This window comes from Ctenopharyngodon idella, chromosome 2 (assembly GCF_019924925.1).
Source record: "Ctenopharyngodon idella isolate HZGC_01 chromosome 2, HZGC01, whole genome shotgun sequence".
In the NCBI taxonomy this organism is placed as follows: Eukaryota; Metazoa; Chordata; class Actinopteri; order Cypriniformes; family Xenocyprididae; genus Ctenopharyngodon; species Ctenopharyngodon idella.
In genome coordinates, this window is record NC_067221.1 from 3,977,920 (window position 1) to 3,999,338 (window position 21,419).

The 21,419-nt window shown below is 39.2% G+C and overlaps 1 protein-coding gene across 1 annotated transcript in view; it reads right to left on the reverse strand.

Moving 5' to 3' along the window:
• LOC127522230 (protein NLRC5-like) overlaps positions 1 to 21,419 on the reverse strand; it is a 159,905-nt gene that overhangs the window by 126,745 nt on the left and 11,741 nt on the right. Inside the window, exons 5-9 of the mRNA XM_051911974.1 lie at positions 13,088 to 13,261; positions 8,970 to 9,143; positions 7,810 to 7,983; positions 5,140 to 5,304; positions 1,460 to 1,633 (exon numbers count right to left, since the gene is read on the reverse strand). Of these exons, the coding sequence (XP_051767934.1) occupies positions 1,460 to 1,633; positions 5,140 to 5,304; positions 7,810 to 7,983; positions 8,970 to 9,143; positions 13,088 to 13,261 (861 nt within the window). The remainder of the gene's footprint in view (positions 1 to 1,459; positions 1,634 to 5,139; positions 5,305 to 7,809; positions 7,984 to 8,969; positions 9,144 to 13,087; positions 13,262 to 21,419) is intronic.

Below are 21,419 nucleotides of genomic sequence, written 5' to 3' on the forward strand. Positions count from 1 at the left end.
AAGTGAACTAATCCTTTAACTAATACTCAGTTATATATTTCAACACAACCAGATGAAAACTCTAAATTATCCAATCTGACAGAGTGTGTTAAAGAAGTAAAACATTGGATGACTAGTAATTTTCTTCTATTAAATTCAGATAAGACTGAAGTATTACTTATTGGGACAAAAACCTGTACACAGAATCTCTCAGACTACAATCTGCATTTAGAAGGATGTACTGTTACTCCATCCTCGACAGTTTAAGATCTGGGTGTTATATTAGACAGCAACTTGTCCTTTGAAAATCATATTTCATATGTTACAAAAACAGCCTTCTTCCACCTCAGAAACATTGCTAAGATACGGAATATGTTATCTGTTTCTGATGCAGAAAAGTTAGTTCATGCTTTCATGACGTCTAGACTAGATTACTGTAATGCATTACTAGCTGGTTGCCCTGCTTCCTCAATAAACAAGCTGCAGTTAGTACAAAATGCAGCTGCTAGAGTTCTTACCAGGTCAAGAAAATATGATCATATAGCACCAATTTTATCATCTCTACACTGGTTACCTATTAAGTTTGTATCGATTATAAAGTACTGCTAATGACCTATAAGGCTCTAAATGGTTTAGCTCCTGTGTACTTAACCGATCTTCTATCGCCCTACAATCCTTCGCGCTCTTTAAGATCACAAAACTCTGGACTTCTGGTTGTACCTAGGATAGCTAAGTCCTCTAAAGGAGGGAGAGTGTTTTCACATTTGGCTCCTAAACTGTGGAATAGCCTTCCTGATAATGTTCGGGGCTCAGACTCGCTCATCCAGTTTAAATCTAGATTAAAGACACATCTCTTTAGCCAAGCATTCACATAATGAATCTCATATCAGATCAATTGCACATGACTATCTTTGCTTAATGTTATGAACAGCAGCTATGCTAATTATTCTCCATTTGCTTTTCCGTTTTACCTCGGGACGCCCGTCCCGAGGTGACTAGAGAGTACATCAGTTTCAGTTTGGATCCAGCCTCTTAAGAAGACCTCAGATGACCAACACTTTGAAGAGACGGCGCCAACTCCTGCGAGGACTTCAGAAGATGCAACATCTGGATCAACACGCACATTCGCAAATTTCTATATATCCTAATTATTGTTAATATGTAATTCATTTTTCCAGGAGCTCTTTGCTTCTACCTTAAATTAAATTACTAACAGTGATTGTAAATTAATTGCCTAAATTATTACATTATTAGCTAACTGCATTCTCCAAATTGTAATGTGGACATGCATTCTCTGTAAAGCTGCTTTGAAACGATATGTATTGTGAAAAGCGCTATACAAATAAATGTGAATTGAATTGAAATTGAAAACTATTTCTGAATCTTTCTTCAGATGGAGATGCAGCGCTACAAATGATGTGACTTGTGCCCTGTTGTCTTAAAATAAACTAAACAGTAAATACAGTATAATGATACTAACTGTAGTTTCTCCAGCTTGAATTGTGGGTTCATCAGTAGATCACTGAGGTTTTTCACTCCAGAGTCTCCTAGTTCATTCCAGCTCAGGTCCAGCTCTCTCAGGTGTGACGGGTTTGATTTCAGAGCTGAAGTCAGGATGACACACTGTTCCTCTGTAATACTGCATCCATACAGACTGAAGACAGAAAGAGAAAATGACTCAAATCCATGTTCAGTTCATGTGTGAGTTAAATGAATCATGAATAAATGTCATACAGTCACTAATAAACCAGCAAAAACATGGAAACTTAATGATAGAAACGAACAAACCAAGACAGGAGCATTTGAGGATACTAGTTACAATCCAAGTCTGTATCCGTCCTCACTCCCAAAAATAAGTGAATTTATCACTCTAGATTAATATAAAATTGTGTTTTATCTCTTCTACATGTTAGATTTGTGATTAAAGACAGTGTTATTGTATTCTCCATCGTCGTGAGCTTCATTACAACCAGCCATTCATGACAATTTGTTACACTGTTTTTTAGTCTGTTCTCACTTCTGTCTTGTTTCACAGCAAAGATTTGTCAGATTCCAGAATATGAAACAATTTTACAGCCACAAAGTTTAAAATGCTTCAAAGTTTAATGCTCTTTTTACTGATACACATACAAACCCGTTAAAGGATTAGTTCACTTTCAAATGAAAACTAGATAAAAAAGTTAGGGTACTCTAAGTGGTTGCTAGGGTGTTGACTGGACTGGCTCTGACTGGACGTGTTTGAGCACGATCAGTCATAAGTATCAATTTACATTCATAATCGGCCTTACAATCGTTAAAGTCGGCATGAAATCAAAATTGACAACTCTTATTTTTTTATGGAATATTGTAGTATTTATTATCAATAATTTATCCGTGCACTTCATTATTTTTTTAAAATTCATGTGCCCTCGTAATCTTTAATCAAAGACATTAACCTGCTCTCCCCCTCAAAACGACTCATCGTCTCTTCCTGTCACATGCTATAATGGCGGACACACACCGTCAGTCAGTCTCTCTCTCGCTGTTTAGTGCCGTTGATCGTCCTCGTCATCTTTAATAAAGGAAGGTTCTTACAGTAATGTGAGGGTGCTCGCAGTGAGTCCGGTGGAGAGAAATTCCCAAACAGGCATTCAGATCTGCCTCCATTTTATTAGCAACGCCCAACTTCCAACGATCCAATCAATTCCCGAAGTAAGAAATCAAGTACCGCCCTCTCATTTCAGATGCCGTTTCACTCAGATAGACGTCACAGTAGAGAAGAAAAGACAATCGCAACTTCCGCTTCATGCCGACTTTAGGTGTGTCCCCGGCTTAAGTTGGCTTTTCCAAGCCCAAGCTTTACTCACCCTCAAGCCATCCTAGGTGTATATGACTTTCTTCTTTTTGATGAACATAATCAGAGAAATATTAATAAATATCCTGACACATCCAAGCTTTATAATGGCAGTGAACAGGATCAATGAGTATAAGCTGAAGATCCACATCCATCCATAATAAACGTACTCCATACAGCTTACAGCTCGTTCAAAACAACCCACAAATGCATTGCAAAAAAGCCCGACCAACCAGCATACAGCAGCCTGTTGGTTATCGGAGCAATCGTGTAGTGATTATATTCACCAATAGAGGGGGCTGTGCAGCTACACTGCTATTGGTCGCACGCGCGCCGCTACTTCATGAAGAACGTAACCTGGACCAGAGCAGAGCGTCATTATTATCAATTATAAAAAACAAAACATCGTTAACGGTTTCAGTGTAGTAACATACTAACTATTCATGTTAAATTAAAGTAACACTGTTTGTTTGTGTTTTATAACAGGGCCTCAACAGGGTGCGGGATTGTTTTACACAATTTTAAACGTCTCTAAAAGTTCTGCAGTCACAACGCATCATTTCCACACACACATCTGAACTATAACTTGTTTAATTATTGATATTTTTTACACAAATGCATCATTTCGCTTCAGAAGGCCTTTATTAACCCCCCGGAGCCGTGTGGAGCACATATTTATGATGGATGGATGTGGATGGAGACACTTTCTTCAGCTTATACTCATTGATCTCGTTCACTGCCATTATAAAGCTCGGATGCGTCAGGATATTTATTAATATTTCTTTGATTATGTTCATCAGAAAGAAGAAAGTCATATTCACCTAGGATGGCTTGAGGGTGAGTAAAGCTTGGGCTAATTTTCATTTGAAAGTGAACTAATCCTTTAACTAATACTCAGTTATATATTTCAACACAACCAGATGAAAACTCTAAATTATCCAATCTGACAGAGTGTGTTAAAGAAGTAAAACATTGGATGACTAGTAATTTTCTTCTATTAAATTCAGATAAGACTGAAGTATTACTTATTGGGACAAAAACCTGTACACAGAATCTCTCAGACTACAATCTACATTTAGAAGGATGTACTGTTACTCCATCCTCGACAGTTAAAGATCTGGGTGTTATATTAGACAGCAACTTGTCCTTTGAAAATCATATTTCATATGTTACAAAAACAGCCTTCTTCCACCTCAGAAACATTGCTAAGATACGGAATATGTTATCTGTTTCTGATGCAGAAAAGTTAGTTCATGCTTTCATGACGTCTAGACTAGATTACTGTAATGCATTACTAGCTGGTTGCCCTGCTTCCTCAATAAACAAGCTGCAGTTAGTACAAAATGCAGCTGCTAGAGTTCTTACCAGGTCAAGAAAATATGATCATATAGCACCAATTTTATCATCTCTACACTGGTTACCTATTAAGTTTGTATCGATTATAAAGTACTGCTAATGACCTACAAGGCTCTAAATGGTTTAGCTCCTGTGTACTTAACCGATCTTCTATCGCCCTACAATCCTTCGCGCTCTTTAAGATCACAAAACTCTGGACTTCTGGTTGTACCTAGGATAGCTAAGTCCTCTAAAGGAGGGAGAGCGTTTTCACATTTGGCTCCTAAACTGTGGAATAGCCTTCCTGATAATGTTCGGGACTCAGACTCGCTCACCCAGTTTAAATCTAGATTAAAGACACATCTCTTTAGCCAAGCATTCACATAATGCATCTCATATCAGATCAATTGCACATGACTATCTTTGCTTAATGTTATGAACAGCAGCTATGCTAATTATTCTCCATTTGCTTTTCCGTTTTACCTCGGGACGCCCGTCCCGAGGTGACTAGAGAGTACATCAGTTTCAGTTTGGATCCAGCCTCTTAAGAAGACCTCAGATGACCAACACTTTGAAGAGACGGCGCCAACTCCTGCGAGGACTTCAGAAGATGCAACATCTGGATCAACACGCACATTCGCAAATTTCTATATATCCTAATTATTGTTAATATGTAATTCATTTTTCCAGGAGCTCTTTGCTTCTACCTTAAATTAAATTGCTAACAGTGATTGTAAATTAATTGCCTAAATTATTACATTATTAGCTAACTGCATTCTCCAAATTGTAATGTTGACATGCATTCTCTGTAAAGCTGCTTTGAAACGATATGTATTGTGAAAAGCGCTATACAAATAAATGTGAATTGAATTGAAATTGAAAACTATTTCTGAATCTTTCTTCAGATGGAGATGCAACGCTACAAATGATGTGACTTGTGCCCTGTTGTCTTAAAATAAACTAAACAGTAAATACAGTATAATGATACTAACTGTAGTTTCTCCAGCTTGAATTGTGGGTTCATCAGTAGATCACTGAGGTTTTTCACTCCAGAGTCTCCTAGTTTATTCCCGCTCAGGTCCAGCTCTCTCAGGTGTGACGGGTTTGATTTCAGAGCTGAAGTCAGGATGACACACTGTTTCTCTGTAATTCTGCATCTAATCAGACCGAAGACAGAAAGAGAAAATGACTCAAATCCATGTTCAGTTCATGTGTGAGTTAAATGAATCATGAATAAATGTCATACAGTCACTAATAAACCAGCAAAAACATGGAAACTTAATGATATAAACAAACAAACCAAGACAGGAGCATTTGAGGATACTAGTTACAATCCAAGTCTGGATCCATCCTCAGTCCCAAAAATAAGTGAATTTATCACTCTAGATGAATATAAAATTGTGTTTTATCTCTCCTACATGTTAGATTTGTGATTAAAGACAGTGTTATTGTATTCTCCATCGTCGTGAGCTTCTTTACAACCAGCCATTCATGACAATTTGTTACACTGTTTCTTAGTCTGTTCTCACTTCTGTCTTGTTTCACAGCAAAGATTTGTCAGATTCCAGCATATGAAACACTTTTACAGCCACAAAGTTTAAAATGCTTCAAAGTTTAATGCTCTTTTTACTGATACACATACAAACCTGTTAAAGGATTAGTTCACTTTCAAATGACAACTAGATAAAAAAGTTAGGGTACTCTAAGTGGTTGCTAGGGTGTTGCTATGTGGTTGCTATGGTACTCAGGATGGTTGCTAGGGTGTTGCCATGCCGTTGCTAAGGTATTCTGGGTAGTTGCTAGAGTGTTGCTATGTGGTTGTTAGGGTATTCTGGGGGTTTGCTATGGTGTTCTGGGTGGTTGATATGAGATAGATAGATAGATAGATAGATAGATAGATTAAATGAGTTTGAATGAGTTTTAATGAGTTTCAATGGATTAGAAATAGTTCACAGAATGTCAGTTTAATTGAGTCTAATGGGCTTCAGTGTGTTTAAATGTGAATTTTGTCAGTTGGAGTTTGAACAGTCGTGGCTCATCTGAACATTCCATCAGTGAAAGTCAATGGGATTTTTCCGAGTTTTAATAGTCATTTTTAGGAAAACCGTAAGTCCGATCAGTTAGAAAAGAAAAAGCACACTAAGTCAGAACAGTCTGAAGGTTTGAGCCAAATTTGGTAGTTCTAGCTTTAAAGCTCTAGGAGGAGTTAAAGTCAGAAATGTTAGTCTCAGAAAAATAAGTTTAAACAGCATTTCAGTAAAGCTGGGCACACATTTAACGACTAGCTAAAACATCCTAAGACTGAGCTCAACACACAGCGATCGTTTCCTGCGACTGAAGCAGATTTAAATACTCACACACGGAATCTGAACACCGACTGTAATCGCCGACTGAACGCAACTGGCTCTGACTGGACGCGCTTGAGCGCGATCAGTCATAAGTATCAATTTACGTTCATAATCGGCCTTACAATCGGCATGAAATCAAAATTGACAACTCTTATTTTTTTATGGAATATTGTAGTATTTATTATCAATAATTTATCCGTGCACTTCATTATTTTTTTTAAATTCATGTGCCCTCGTAATCTTTAATCAAAAACATTAACCTGCTCTCCCCCTCAAAACGACTCATTGTCTCTTCCTGTCACATGCTATAATGGCGGACACACACCGTCAGTCAGTCTCTCTCTCGCTGTTTAGTGCCGTTGATCGTCCTCGTCATCCTCAATAAAGAAGGTTCTTACAGTAATGTGAGGGTGCTCGCAGTGAGTCCGGTGGAGAGAAATTCCCAAACAGGCATTCAGATCTGCCTCCATTTTGTTAGCAACGCCCAACTTCCAACGATCCAATCAATTCCCGAAGTAAGAAATCAAGTACCGCCCTCTCATTTCAGATGCCGTTTCACTCAGATAGACGTCACAGTAGAGAAGAAAAGACAATCGCAACTTCCGCTTCATGCCGACTTTAAGTGTGTCCCCGGCTTAAGTTGGCTTTTCCAAGCCCAAGCTTTACTCACCCTCAAGCCATCCTAGGTGTATATGACTTTATTCTTTTTGATGAACATAATCAAAGAAATATTAATAAATATCCTGACACATCCAAGCTTTATAATGGCAGTGAACGGGATCAGTGAGTATAAGCTGAAGATCCACATCCATCCATAATAAACATACTCCACACGGCTCCAGGACAGGGTGACCAGACATCCCCGTTTTCAGGGAACAGTCCCGGTTTGTCGTGTTCTGTCCCCGACTGGAGCTGTCCCCGGAAATGTCCCAGTTTTACAGCTCGTTCAAAACAACCCGCAAATGCATTGCAAAAAAGCCCGACCAACCAGGTTGGATGGATGTGGATGGAAACACTTTCTTCAGCTCATACTCATTGATCCTGTTCACTGCCATTATAAAGCTCAGATGTGTCAGGATATTTATTAATATTTTTTTGATTATGTTCATCAGAAAGAAGAAAGTCATATTCACCTAGGATGGCTTGAGGGTGAGTAAAGCTTGGGCTAATTTTCATTTGAAAGTGAACTAATCCTTTAAATAAAACCATTTCTGAATCTTTCTTCAGATGGAGATGCAGCGTTACAAATGATGTGACTTGTGCCCTGTTGACTTAAAATAAATTAAACAGTAAATACAGTATAATGATACTAACTCTAGTTTCTCCAGCTTGAATTGTGGGTTCATCAGTAGATCACTGAGGTTTTTCACTCCAGAGTCTCCAAGTTTATTCCCCCACAGGTTCAGCTCTCTCAGGTGTGACGGGTTTGATTTCAGAGCTGAAGTCAGGATGACACACTGTTTCTCTGTAATACTGCATCCATACAGACTGAAGACAGAAAGAGAAAATGACTCAAATCCATGTTCAGTTCATGTGTGAGTTAAATGAATCATGAATAAATGTCATACAGTCACTAATAAACCAGCAAAAACATGGAAACTTAATGATAGAAACGAACAAACCAAGACAGGAGCATTTGAGGATACTAGTTACAATCCAAGTCTGGATCCGTCCTCACTCCCAAAAATAAGTGAATTTATCACTCTTAATTGAATATATAGGATCAATATAGAAACAATAGAAAAATTAACATTTAAATGGACTATTTTCATCATTAATGTAAGAATATCTTATACATGAATTGATTATTTAGTCATTAGAGTGTAATTTACAATCTCTAAATACACATTTTGTTTAATAAAAGAAGATTTAGTGAAAAGTACCATTAGTCCAGTATAAATGTAACATTTCAGAATAATCTATTTGTGTAACAGTTTTGTTGTGTTTCATTATCATGGTGTTGCTGTCTGTGTGTGTTCCCTAGTTAGTGTTCTTGGTTGTTAATTAGTTCCTGCAGCTGTTCTGTTTTACCTTGATTACTCTGTCTGTGTATTTAAACTCTTAGTTCTGTCTGTTCATTGTTCTGTCGTTTATGTTGAAGTGGTTGTGTTTTATCTCTCCTACATGTTAGATTTGTGATTAAAGACAGTGTTATTGTATTCTCCATCGTCGTGAGCTTCATTACAACCAGCCATTCATGACAATTTGTTACACTGTTTTTTAGTCTGTTCTCACTTCTGTTTTGTTTCACAGCAAAGATTTGTCAGATTCCAGCATATGAAACACTTTTAAACCCACAAAGTTTAAAATGTTTCAAAGTTTAATGCTCTTTTTACTGATACACATACAAACCTGTTAACTAAAACCATTTCTGAATCTTTCTTCAGATGGAGATGCAGCGCTACAAATGATGTGACTTGTGCCCTGTTGTCTTAAAATAAATTAAACAGTAAATACAGTATAATGATACTAACTGTAGTTTCTCCAGCTTGAATTGTGGGTTCATCAGTAGATCACTGAGGTTTTTCACTCCAGAGTCTCCTAGATTATTCCTGCTCAGGTCCAGCTCTCTCAGGTGTGACGGGTTTGATTTCAGAGCTGAAGTCAGGATGACACACTGTTTCTCTGTAATACTGCATTCACTCAGACTGAAGACAGAAAGAGAAAAGACAATGACTCAGATCTATGATGATCAACAAACATGTTTATCTTCATCCAGCAGACTTTTGCTGACAAATAAACAGGGATATCCAGGTTCAGATAACATGGAGAAAGACGACACATTGTTCATTTAAATATACTACGACATTGTAACAATACAAAGTTTGAAATCATCAATCTATTTATGTTAGTTTATACATTCATTTCATCTCATCTTTAAGGTTGTTTCGTGTCAATGTCACTCTTGGTTTGATCACTGGGACAAATGTGTTTATGTCGGTTGTTTTCAGACACATTGTCGACTCACTAACACTTTACAATAAACTTTCATTTGTTCACATTAACTACATTAGTTAACATGAACCAATGATGGACAATACTAGTACAGCATTTAATAACCTTAATGTAAGTTTCAACATTTACTAATACAGTTTTAAATACAAAAGTTTTCTGTTAACATTAGTTAATCCACTGTGAACGAACATGAACAATGAATAATTGTATAAACGAACATTAACAGATTAAGGAATGAAAGTATTTCCTGAAGCAGAAGACAATCAAACAAGTTTTGGAAAAGGTTCATCTGCTTTAGTGCTGCACTGTGAGGCAGTGTCACGTCTGTTCTGGGTTTAGTTTAGTTTATGTTTTCATGTCTTTTATTTTGTATAATTCTCACAGTCTTGCTCCTCATGTGATCTTGTCATGTGCTCCCCCTGTTCATGTGTCACGTTCTGATTGGTTCCTTGTTTCATGTGACACGTTTTCATTGGTTCATTGTGTTCAGGTGTTTCTTGTTTGTTCATTAGTGTCTTTGTGTATATATAGCCCTCATGTTATCATTGTCTTTAGTCTGTCTTTGTTCCCTGTAACTGCTGTTGGTGAGGTTTATGTTCATGTTTCTTAGTTTCCAAGTGTTTTTTTGTTATTTTAATTTTTGTTCACGTTTATTTGAATAAAGTAGTGGTGGCGAGATGAAGCTTCATGAAGCTTTCCAGCCAGATGTGTTGAAAAGTGGTTCATTTCTTGAGGCTTTGAATGCACACAGAGACACATGATGATCAATGGTAATATGGTGCAGGAAAAACTTTTTTTTTAGTTTGACAGCACCAAAATGTGTGTTACATGGTTCATGATACATTAACATACACAAATAAATAAATAAGTAGTTCTGTGAAGTATTTATGTTCAGTGTTGTTTCATAATGTTTCATAATTTTGTAACTGGGCAATGCTGTTGTTGAACATACGAGAAAAAACAAAGTTTTTTAAACCGGATAAAAAAGTGAAAGTGATTAAGGTGGACTGGACAGAGAGAAGTGGAAGTGCTTGTGTAACACGAGAGGGAAAAAACACATTGTCCCACCAAAAATGAACCCCTTCTTGAAGCACTTCACTCAAACGAGGCTTCGAACGTCACCGGTGACGTCATTTCACTAAAACAAGCCTCGATACGGAGCTCCGGCGGGAAGATCCTGATGTTCTCGACACAAGCTTCGAAGCCTCGATATCAGGAGTAACATCACTAGAATAAAGCTGCACTTGTGTTCAGACAACTTGCCTTCAGTGGATCTTATTACAGGCAGATTCTGATCACAGATTTTTAAAATGCATTTGTTCAAAAGTTACAGTAAATGCTGCACCAAAATTAGACATTTTACATTTTGTGAAATACAAACATTAAACTGAAAGCAGTTATGAACAGTTCTGATGTCACAAAAAACTTTGTTACACACCAGCAATCAGTAAACATGATCACATTCAGCAGTCGTGTTCAAAAAGAGCATCAATATATACACACTTATATTTAATTTACACAGAATTAACCTGTGAAAGTTAGGAAAGACATCTCTGTGTTTATAGAGCAGCTGTTTTTTCAATCTATCACTTATTTGAAGAGTTTTCTAAGCTCTGGAAGAAAACCATTGATCTCCCTCTACAGTAACTGAAATAATTACATTATTAATTAAATATTTAAAGCTTGATGTCACATTTAAATTTTTTTTAATTTCCTGTTTAATTGTATTTCTTTACATTGTTGTAGCTCTGTGTGAAACTGAGAAACTGTTCTGACTCAAATACGTGAGGAAATATTATTATCAGCTTCAGTAACATTACAATTAAAAGTAATGTAATATTTTAAATAAATTAACAATACTCACATCAGTGTTTTGAGTCGACAGTGTTTATCCTGCAGTAGAGCAGCGATCTGATTCACTCGTGTGTCTCCTAGTTCATGTTCACTCAGATTCAGCTCTCTCAGGAGTAACGGGTTTTTACCCACAACTCTCTCCACATACTGACAGGCTTCATCTGCAGCAGCACTCAAAAACCTGCAGAAGAGTCAATTCAGTTCTCAACTAAATGTCTGTTGCATTACAAACATGATTGATAAGATAAAAAACTCAATTATTGTACTAAAGACAAGCTCTAGTTAGTTATTTAGATGTAACACTTTTCTTTGAACATTTAAATACACAAATAAATGAAGAGTTCATTTGCAAAAACAGTTAACTCCATTTTTATTAATTCTCACAAATCATGTTTTTTTATTGTGCATTCCAAGTAATATCAATCAGACTGCAGTTGGGTTGTTTTGATTAAGTAACAAAAACTCCAAAAAATAGAGGTAAATTAAAAAATTAAAGTTCATTGAAAGTATGTTTTTTATATTTATTAAAAGTTTGTTTTTTAGCAAAAGCAGATTAAACTCCACATTTCATGTTTCAGAATTAAACAAAACCAAATAATTGCATTTAAAACACACTCAAACACACGTGTGCACACAAACGCGCACACTAACAGATCGACACACACACACACTCACAGACACACACAAACTAACAGATCGGCACACACACACACACACACTCACACACACGCCCGCAAAAGGACAACCAAGGGTTCATCATGTAAGACGTGTATGGTGTACAAGGTCTTACAGGAGTCGAAATTATAAATCCTCGATCACTTTTAGTCAGCTTTGACAAAACTTCCCTCAGCTAGCACGTCTTTCTGAAGTGACTAGAAGCCTTGTCACCTGACCTGAATACTGTGCGCTGATTCGCTAAAACGGACTTATCGGTTTCTGTACACAAACAACAAGGGCGCTTGTCGGTTTCTGCTGTAAAACGTGAACTCGTGATGCCTGACAGTGGACAAAACCGGCTTTAATGACCAAACAGATTTAGGGTACAGAACGTGCTATATGTGGAGAATAACTCACAGCAGTTAGTTCATTTTTTTTTTTAAAAATCAGTTTATCAGTTTTTACAAATGAACACTTCAAATATATAAATACTTGAAAATAAAGTCTAATAGAGTTATTTAAAAGAACTCGAGTGACACTCAGTCCTAAAGCAAACTCATAAGAACAGAAACGTCCCACAGAGCAGAAGGGCAAAAGCTCACTAGATCATGATTTTCAGTATGAATACAGAGTGTGAAATTAAGTCCTCAAGATCTTTCTGGCTTTTAAGCAGGAGGAGTGAGAAACATCAGCAGAGAAAACTGGCTTGTGAAACTGCATGTTTGTGAACATCTGGAGACTCATAGACCTGCTGTAGAGATACAGTGAATCTGGGCTTGATGGAAAATAATTGTGTTCAGAAAACAATTTGACTGAAAGATTATGTAGGATTTTTAATGAGAAGTGTGCACAAAATCAAAATTGTGCATGTTAATTGTCAAGGTATACCATACTCCAGAATAGCACATATACCGACCCATAATGTCTATTTGACCTGTAGCTTGAACCACAACTAAACTGTGTTGACGGTTATCATCATCATGTCAGAACCCGCAGCATCTGATCTGATCTTGATCATTTTGATGCAACAAATTGTCCAGCTTATTGTGTAACTAAAATAATATATTTGTTATGAATATTTAGCCTGAATATAACTAATTTTGTTAATTATTTCATCCCGTCTCACCTCAGTGTCTTCAGTTGACAGTTTGGATCCTGTAGTAAATCACTGAGCTCCTTCACTCCTGATTGTCCAGGATCATTTCCTGTGAGATCCAGCTCTATCAGGTGTGAAGGGTTTGATCTCAGAGCTGAAGCCAGAGCTTTATAACCTTCTTCTGTTACACTGCAGTTAGAGAGTCTAGAACAGGAATGAAAACATTCAGCTGATTAATCAGTTAAACCTGAACAGAAATCCTCAAAGTGAACTTTATTTTGTTCTTTGTATGAATGTATTGAAAGTTAGTTGTAAAAACTGACAACTGAATATGGAGGCAAACAAAAGACACAGAGAACTTTAATATGTTAGACATCAACATCACTTTCAATGTTTCAATTATCTAAAACTGTACAGCTGTGAAAGTCTTTGATCTGAATGATTCACAACATGAGAGAAATGAGAAAATTAAAGTTTGGGAATGACCTAATTAAAGTCCAGACTTCAACTCAGACTCATTGTGAGATATTGAGTATAAAGTGTTTTAGTTTAAACTGTTAAAGTGATTTTAATCATTTTGATTCTTGTATGTGAAGAATGTTACTGACCTCAATCTCTCCAGTTTACAGTGTGAATCCTTCAGTACGTCACGTAAGTGCTTCACTCCTGAGTCTCCTAGTTCATTCCCGCTCAGGTCCAGCTCTCTCAGGTGTGACGGGTTTGATTTCAGAGCTGAAGTCAGGATGACACACTGTTTCTCTGTAATACTGCATCTAATCAGACTGAAGACAGAAAGAGAAAAGACAATGACTCAGATCTATGATGATCAACTAACATGTTTAGCTTCATCCAGCAGACTTTTGTTGACAAATAAACAGGGATATCCAGGTGCAGGTAACACGGAGAAAGATGACACATTGTTCATTTAAATATACTACTGACATTGTAACAATACGAAGGTTGAAATCTTCAATCTATTTATGTTAGTTTACACATTCATTTCATCTCATCTTTAAGGTTGTTTCGTGTCAATGTCACTCTTGGTTTGATCACTGGGACAAATGTGTTTATGTCGGTTGTTTTCAGACACATTGTCGACTCACTAACACTTTACAATAATCTTTCATTTGTTCACATTAACTACATTAGTTAACATGAACCAATGATGGACAATACTAGTACAGCATTTAATAACCTTAATGTAAGTTTCAACATTTACTAATACAGTTTTAAATACAAAAGTTTTCTGTTAACATTAGTTAATCCACTGTGAACGAACATGAACAATGAATAATTGTATAAACGAACATTAACAGATTAAGGAATGAAAGTATTTCCTGAAGCAGAAGACAATCAAACAAGTTTTGGAAAAGGTTCATCTGCTTTAGTGCTGCACCGTGAGGCAGTGTCACGTCTGTTCTGGGTTCAGTTTAGTTTATGTTTTCATGTCTTTTATTTTGTATAATTCTCACAGTCTTGCTCCTCATGTGATCTTGTCATGTGCTCCCCCTGTTCATGTGTCATGTTCTGATTGGTTCCTTGTTTCATGCGTCACGTTTTCATTGGTTCAGTGTGTTCAGGTGTTTCTTGTTTGCTCATTAGTGTCTATGGTGCAGGAAAAAAATCTTTTTTTTTTAGTTTGACAGCACCAAAATGTGTGTTACATGGTTCATGATACATTAACATACACAAATAAATAATTAGTTCTGTGAAGTATTTATGTTCAGTGTTGTTTTATAATGTTTCATAATTTTGTAACTGGGCAATGCTGTTGTTGAACATACAAGAAAAAACAAAGTTTTTTGAACCGGATAAAAAAGTGAAAGTGATTAAGGTGGACTGGACAGAGAGAAGTGGAAGTGCTTGTGTAACACGAGAGGGAAAAAACACATTGTTCCACCAAAAATGAACCCCTTCTTGAAGCACTTCACTCAAACGAGGCTTCGAACGTCACCGGTGACGTCATTTCACTAAAACAAGCCTCGATACGGAGCTCCGGCGGGAAGATCCTGATGTTCTCGACACAAGCTTCGAAGCCTCGATATCAGGAGTAACATCACTAGAATAAAGCGGCACTTGTGTTCAGTCAACTTGCCTTCGGTGGATCTTATTACAGGCAGATTCTGATCACAGATTTTTAAAATGCACTTGTTCAAAAGTTACAGTAAATGCTGCACCAAAATTAGACATTTTACATTTTGTGAAATACAAACATTAAACTGAAAGCAGTTATGAACAGTTCTGATGTCACAAAAAAACTTTGTTACACACCAGCAATCAGTAAACATGATCACATTCAGCAGTCGTGTTCAAAAAGAGCATCAATATATACACGCTTATATTTAATTTTACACAGAATTAACCTGTGAAAGTTAGGAAAGACATCTCTGTGTTTATAGAGCAGCTGATTTTTCAATCTGTCACTTATTTGAAGAGTTTTCTAAGCTCTGGAAGAAAACCATTGATCTCCCTCTACAGTAACTGAAATAATGATTGACCCATGATCAAACTGTCTTAGTAAAATATTTAAAGCTTGATGTCACGATGTAATTGTGTGTTTTTAATCTCCTGTTTAATTGTATTACTTTACATTGTTGTGGCTGAGAAAAAACTGCTTTGACTGAAATATGTGAGGAAATATTACAGTCATATTACAATTAAAAGTAATGTAATATTTTAAATAAATGAACAATACTCACATCAGTGTTTTGAGTCGACAGTGTTTATCCTGCAGTAGAGCAGCGATCTGATTCACTCGTGTGTCTCCTAGTTCATGTTCACTCAGATTCAGCTCTCTCAGGAGTAACGGGTTTTTACCCACAACTCTCTCCACATACTGACAGGCTTCATCTGCAGCAGCACTCAAAAACCTGCAGAAGAGTCAATTCAGTTCTCAACTAAATGTCTGTTGCATTACAAACATGATTGATAAGATAAAAAAACTCAATTATTGTTCTAAAGACAAGCTCTAGTTAGTTATTTAGATGTAACACTTTTCTTTGAACATTTAAATACACAAATAAATAAAGAGTTCATTTGCAAAAGGGTCAATGACGTGACGCTCATTTTTTTTGTGTCCATATAGTTTCATTAAATTTAAAAGGGTAAAAATTGCAAAATAAATTAGCAAATTACTTGCATACATTCTCTTTTTTGAGGACCAAGTCTAAAATTTCTGGTTTTAATCAATTTTGAGAGAATATTTGGGGATTGATTGCAAAAATGTCAATGTGGTGTAACTGTAAAAACTTAGTACCAAATAATTGATCTTGTTTAAAAAAGGTGAAATTCTCAATAAAACACCATATCAGCTAGTTTGGCATAATCTTACATTAGAACAATTAAATAGTAAATAAAAATAAATTTAACACCATTGTTCTGAATATTATAAATAATTTGGGGAATCATAGGAGTCAAGTCAAATTCCTGAAGTGTCAAGGTGGTGTAACCACCATTCAAGGAGCCATTTTGTTAATATTGTGCAAGAAAACCATGTGACAGGAAATTATATCACAAAGAAGGACCCCTGGTGACACTAACTGCTGCATGCAAAGGTTAGTAACTGTCTTTAAAATATGAGATAATTTGACATTTTTAGGGTATGGTCAGGTATTCTTAGGTATACATGTCAAATGGTATGACCCGATGAATACATTGATAATTCATCATTATTATAAAAATGTGTATTAACTTTAAAAATTACATTTGAAATATTTCCACCAAGGCCATGTGCTTACATAGGTGTCCATGATAATACCTGTCAAATTTCATTTTAAATTGAAATGTCAAATGGTGTAACCGGTTACACCATTTGACTTCTATTACAAGCCTTTCTGTTAGGGGCAAATTTAGTCAAAATCACTAGTTTATGGTGCTGATTAAAGATGTAATATAAACTAACCTACTATTTGGAACTATTTTCAAATGTTCAATGTTTTATTTTTTTGAGAAAGTGGTGCTTTATCCACAACTTTATTATTAAAGCTCTGTAAGTCAGTAAAATAAAATATAATTATGTTGCACAATAGTAATGTTTAGAACATTAATGTTTAACATTGAAATGTTTAGCTTCAATGCATATTTCTATTCCATTCACTTAAAAATGTAAGCAATATAAAATCATGGAGTGATTGCTAATGAGAGACAAGCGCGACAAACGTATTGAGAGCAGCTTTTATTATGCCGCAGTCGCTGCTTCTGCTTCTTCAAGTCAAGCGTATGTGAGGTAAAGCAGCTCTGTTTTATCATATTAGACACATTTGTGTGTTGAAATTTGTTATTATGCTACACTGTGCGTTCGCTCGGCAGCTGCTATGAGACACTTGTTGCACACTGCAGTCAACTAGATCCATATTAGGCATGGTAAAACGTACTCGCAGTAAATCAAGAAAACAAGATTTAAACAATAAGACTAAACGTGTTTAGCTGTATAACATGATTCGTTTTCTGTCGATGAATGTATCCAAACAGTTGCTCACCTGTCTAATAAAACACATAATATATTAAAGCGTCTTTGGTGTTTCCATGGTTTCTACAAAATAAAACCAGAAACCGAGGTTACCGCAGGTATGATGTCATTGATAGGCGACGCACGGGCACGGTTCATGTCCTGGTTATAATTTCATATTTCTCTAGGTTTAAACATTCTTGGAAACATCTGGCATAATATAAGTACACAAGTCAAAAAAATATATAACATTGTTCATGTGGTTTTTGGATATTTTAATCCAAAAGTCTTACATATTGTGCATTTAACCAAAGACTACAATTTACATCTATAAAATACAATTCATTAAATTTCTAATATTTTATAATTAAAACGACATAACAGAGCCCCTTTTCCCCCAACAGATAAATTGATATAGTTTCAAGCAAGGAAACAGTGGCTCATCACAGAGCACAAGTGAATTCTGATCCTGCTATCAGATATTTTTTCTTAATTGTAATAACAATGCGAGACATGAGTTCACTGTTCATCACTTTGATGATTTCTTGTTATCAGATATTGTTCCTTAAAGGGTTAGTTCACCCAAAAATTAAAATTCTGTCATTTATTACTCACCCTCATGTCGTTCCTGTAATGATGGGTCGGCAGAGCGGGGATCCATTCGCAAGCTTTATTAAGAACAGTATTTACACAGGTAGACAGGGGCAAAGGCAGGTACATAAACAAGGACAGGCAATGGTCGAGGCAGGCGGCAGACAAACAGAATCAGGGTACAGGCAAGGATCAGGGCAGGCAGCAAACAATCACAGTCCAGGAAACAGGCAAAGATCAGGGCAGGCAGCAAGGGTCACAGAGAATAAACAATCCAACGGTAACAGGGTAAACAGTCCACAAGAAAACGCTCAGAGTTGATCACCGGGGCAAATCAAGACTTCGCAATGAGGTGGTGTGTGTGTGAGTCCTTTATAGTCCAGGTAGTGTGCTAAGCTGTATGTGGCAACTGGTGATTGGTGTGGAGTGTGCATGTGATTGGCAAGGAGGATTATGGGAAATGGAGTCCAGGAATTGACAGGAACAGACAGTGATCGTGACATAACGCCCCCCTTCCGGAAGGCGCGTCCTCGCGGCGTAAATGGCACAGATAGGGAGGGGGGGTGGGTACATTGGAGACCTGTTGGCAGACGGGAACGGGGTCTCCAATGCAGGTCCAGGAACTCGGGCAGCCACGGGGGGTCAGGTGCCACGGGCAGCCACGGCGGGTCAGGTGCCACGGGCAGCCACGGCGGGTCAGGTGCCACGGGCAGCCACGGCGGGTCAGGTGCTACGGGCAGCCACGGTGGGTTAGGTTCCAAGGACAGCCACGGCGGGTCAGGAGTGTCGGGAGGCCACGGCAGGTCAGGTAGCTTGGGCAACCACGGCAGGTCAGGTGGCTTGGGCAACCACGGCAGGTCAGGTGGCTTGGGCAACCACGGCAGGTCAGGTGGCTTAGGCGGCCACGGTAGTTCACAGGCAGTAGAAGGCCGTGGTCGTGTAAGGTCCCCACCCGCAAGCTCAAGCAGTTCGGAGGCCGCTGATGATCGCGGCCGTGCAGGGTCCCCACCCGCAAGCTCAAGCAGTTCAGAGGCCGCTGATGATCGCGGCCGTGAAGGGTCCCCACCCGCAAGCTCACCACCCTCAGGTATATGGCCCCCCCCAAAAAAGTTCTTGGGGAATTCAACGGAGGCCGTGGCGGTTTCGTGGTTAAGGAGCTCGGGTGGCGCCGGCAGGGCGAGGAGCTCGGGTGGCGCCGGCAGGGCGAGGAGCTCGGGTGGCGCCGGCAGGGCGAGGAGCTCGGGTGGCGCCGGCAGGGCGAGGAGCTCGGGTGGCGCCGGCAGGGCGAGGAGCTCGGCGACGGCCTCTGTGGCCATATCAGGAAGAGCGGGCTGCTCTGGGACTGACTCACGGACTGGAGCGGCCTCTGGGACGGCCTCCGGGCCTACAGCAGGCTCTGGGAAGGCCTCCGGGCCTTGAGGGATGGAGGAAGCCTTCTTCTTCCTCCTCCTCCGTTTACGTGGTTGAGGCGGTGGCTCTGTGCCTACCTCCTCTGTGGGCGCTGCAGCGGGCTCACGGGTTGAAGCAGACTCACGGGCTGGAGCTGGTTCTGGAGTGGACTCACTGGCTGGAACGACCCCTATGTTGCCAGACACTGGCGGGGCGGCCATCTTGCCCGTGGGCACTGGCAAAGCGGCCATCTTGTCCATAGCATCCAGAGAGTTTGAGTGCGTAGCAACCGGCGAGCTTGAGTGCGTAGCAACCGGCGAGCTTGAGTGCGTAGCGGCCGGCGAGCTTGAGTGCGTAGCGGCCGGCGAGCTTGAGTGCGTAGCGGCCGGCGAGCTTGAGTGCGTAGCGGCCGGCGAGCTTGAGGGCGTAGCGGCCGGCGAGCTTGAGGGCGTAGCGGCCGGCGAGCTTGAGGGCGTAGCGGCCGGCGGGCTTGAGTGTGAAGCGGCCGGCGGAGGCTTAGGAATGCCAGCCGCTCGTACTGAAGTCAGCGCTGGATCAGCCACACTGGAACGCAACCCACTCCGCTCCCAAACAGATCCAGAGACGTGATGTAATTCTAGAAGATCAACGGAGACTTGACTTGGCTCTGGAAGATCAGCGGAGACATGATGTGATGATGTTGTGGCCGCCATTTTGTGAATGCTCTCTTTAGAGGCAGCCATTACATGGGGGGACGAGGTGTCGCGTTCCTCCGCGACACCCACAGTAAAAAGTGAACCAACAGTAAGCAGGGCAAAGTCCAGAAATTCCACGAACGACCCTCGGGGACCATTAATAAGTAAGTAGTCCTTCAATGGTTCGTTTAATCCATAGCCAAAGAAGTCAATGAGGGCACAGTCAGGCAGGTCAGATAAATAGGCAATGTCTAGAAACTTCTGAATGTGGTCCTCGAGTGTACAATTACCTTGCCGAAGGCGGACGAGACGTATTGCTGGGTCCATGCTAAGGCTGGAAGCGCTCGTAGAAGCTGCTGGATCGTTTGATGGCGAAGTCTTCTGTAATGATGGGTCGGCAGAGCGGGGATCCATTCGCAAGCTTTATTAAGAACAGTATTTACACAGGTAGACAGGGGCAAAGGCAGGTACATAAACAAGGACAGGCAATGGTCGAGGCAGGCGGCAGACAAACAGAATCAGGATACAGGCAAGGATCAGGGCAGGCAGCAAACAATCACAGTCCAGGAAACAGGCAAAGATCAGGGCAGGCAGCAAGGGTCACAGAGAATAAACAATCCAACGGTAACAGGGTAAACAGTCCACAAGAAAACGCTCAGAGTTGATCACCGGGGCAAATCAAGACTTCGCAATGAGGTGGTGTGTGTGTGAGTCCTTTATAGTCCAGGTAGTGTGCTAAGCTGTATGTGGCAACTGGTGATTGGTGTGGAGTGTGCATGTGATTGGCAAGGAGGATTATGGGAAATGGAGTCCAGGAACTGACAGGAACAGACAGTGATCGTGACAGTTCCAAGCATGTGAGACCTTCGTTCATCTTCGGAACACAAATTAAGATATTTTTGATGAAATCTGAGAGCTTTTTTTTAATCTCCAATAGAAAGCAACGAAATGACCACATTCAAGGTCCAGAAAGGTTGTAGAGCCATTTTTAAAACAGTCAACATGACTGCAGTGTTTCAACCTTAATGTTATGAAGAGACGAGAATACTTTTTGTGCGCAAAAACAAAACAAAAATAATGACTTTATTCAACAATCTCTTCTCTTCCCTGTCATTATCTTCACGCAGGTGACGCAGTAAGCACAGTGAAGGCTTCCTTGTTTATGTCCGAATGCTGGCTCAGTATTGGCCAAAGCTGATCACGTGAACAGCACACCGCATGCGTGTGATACTGACGCAAGACCCAGCCAATAATGAGTTGG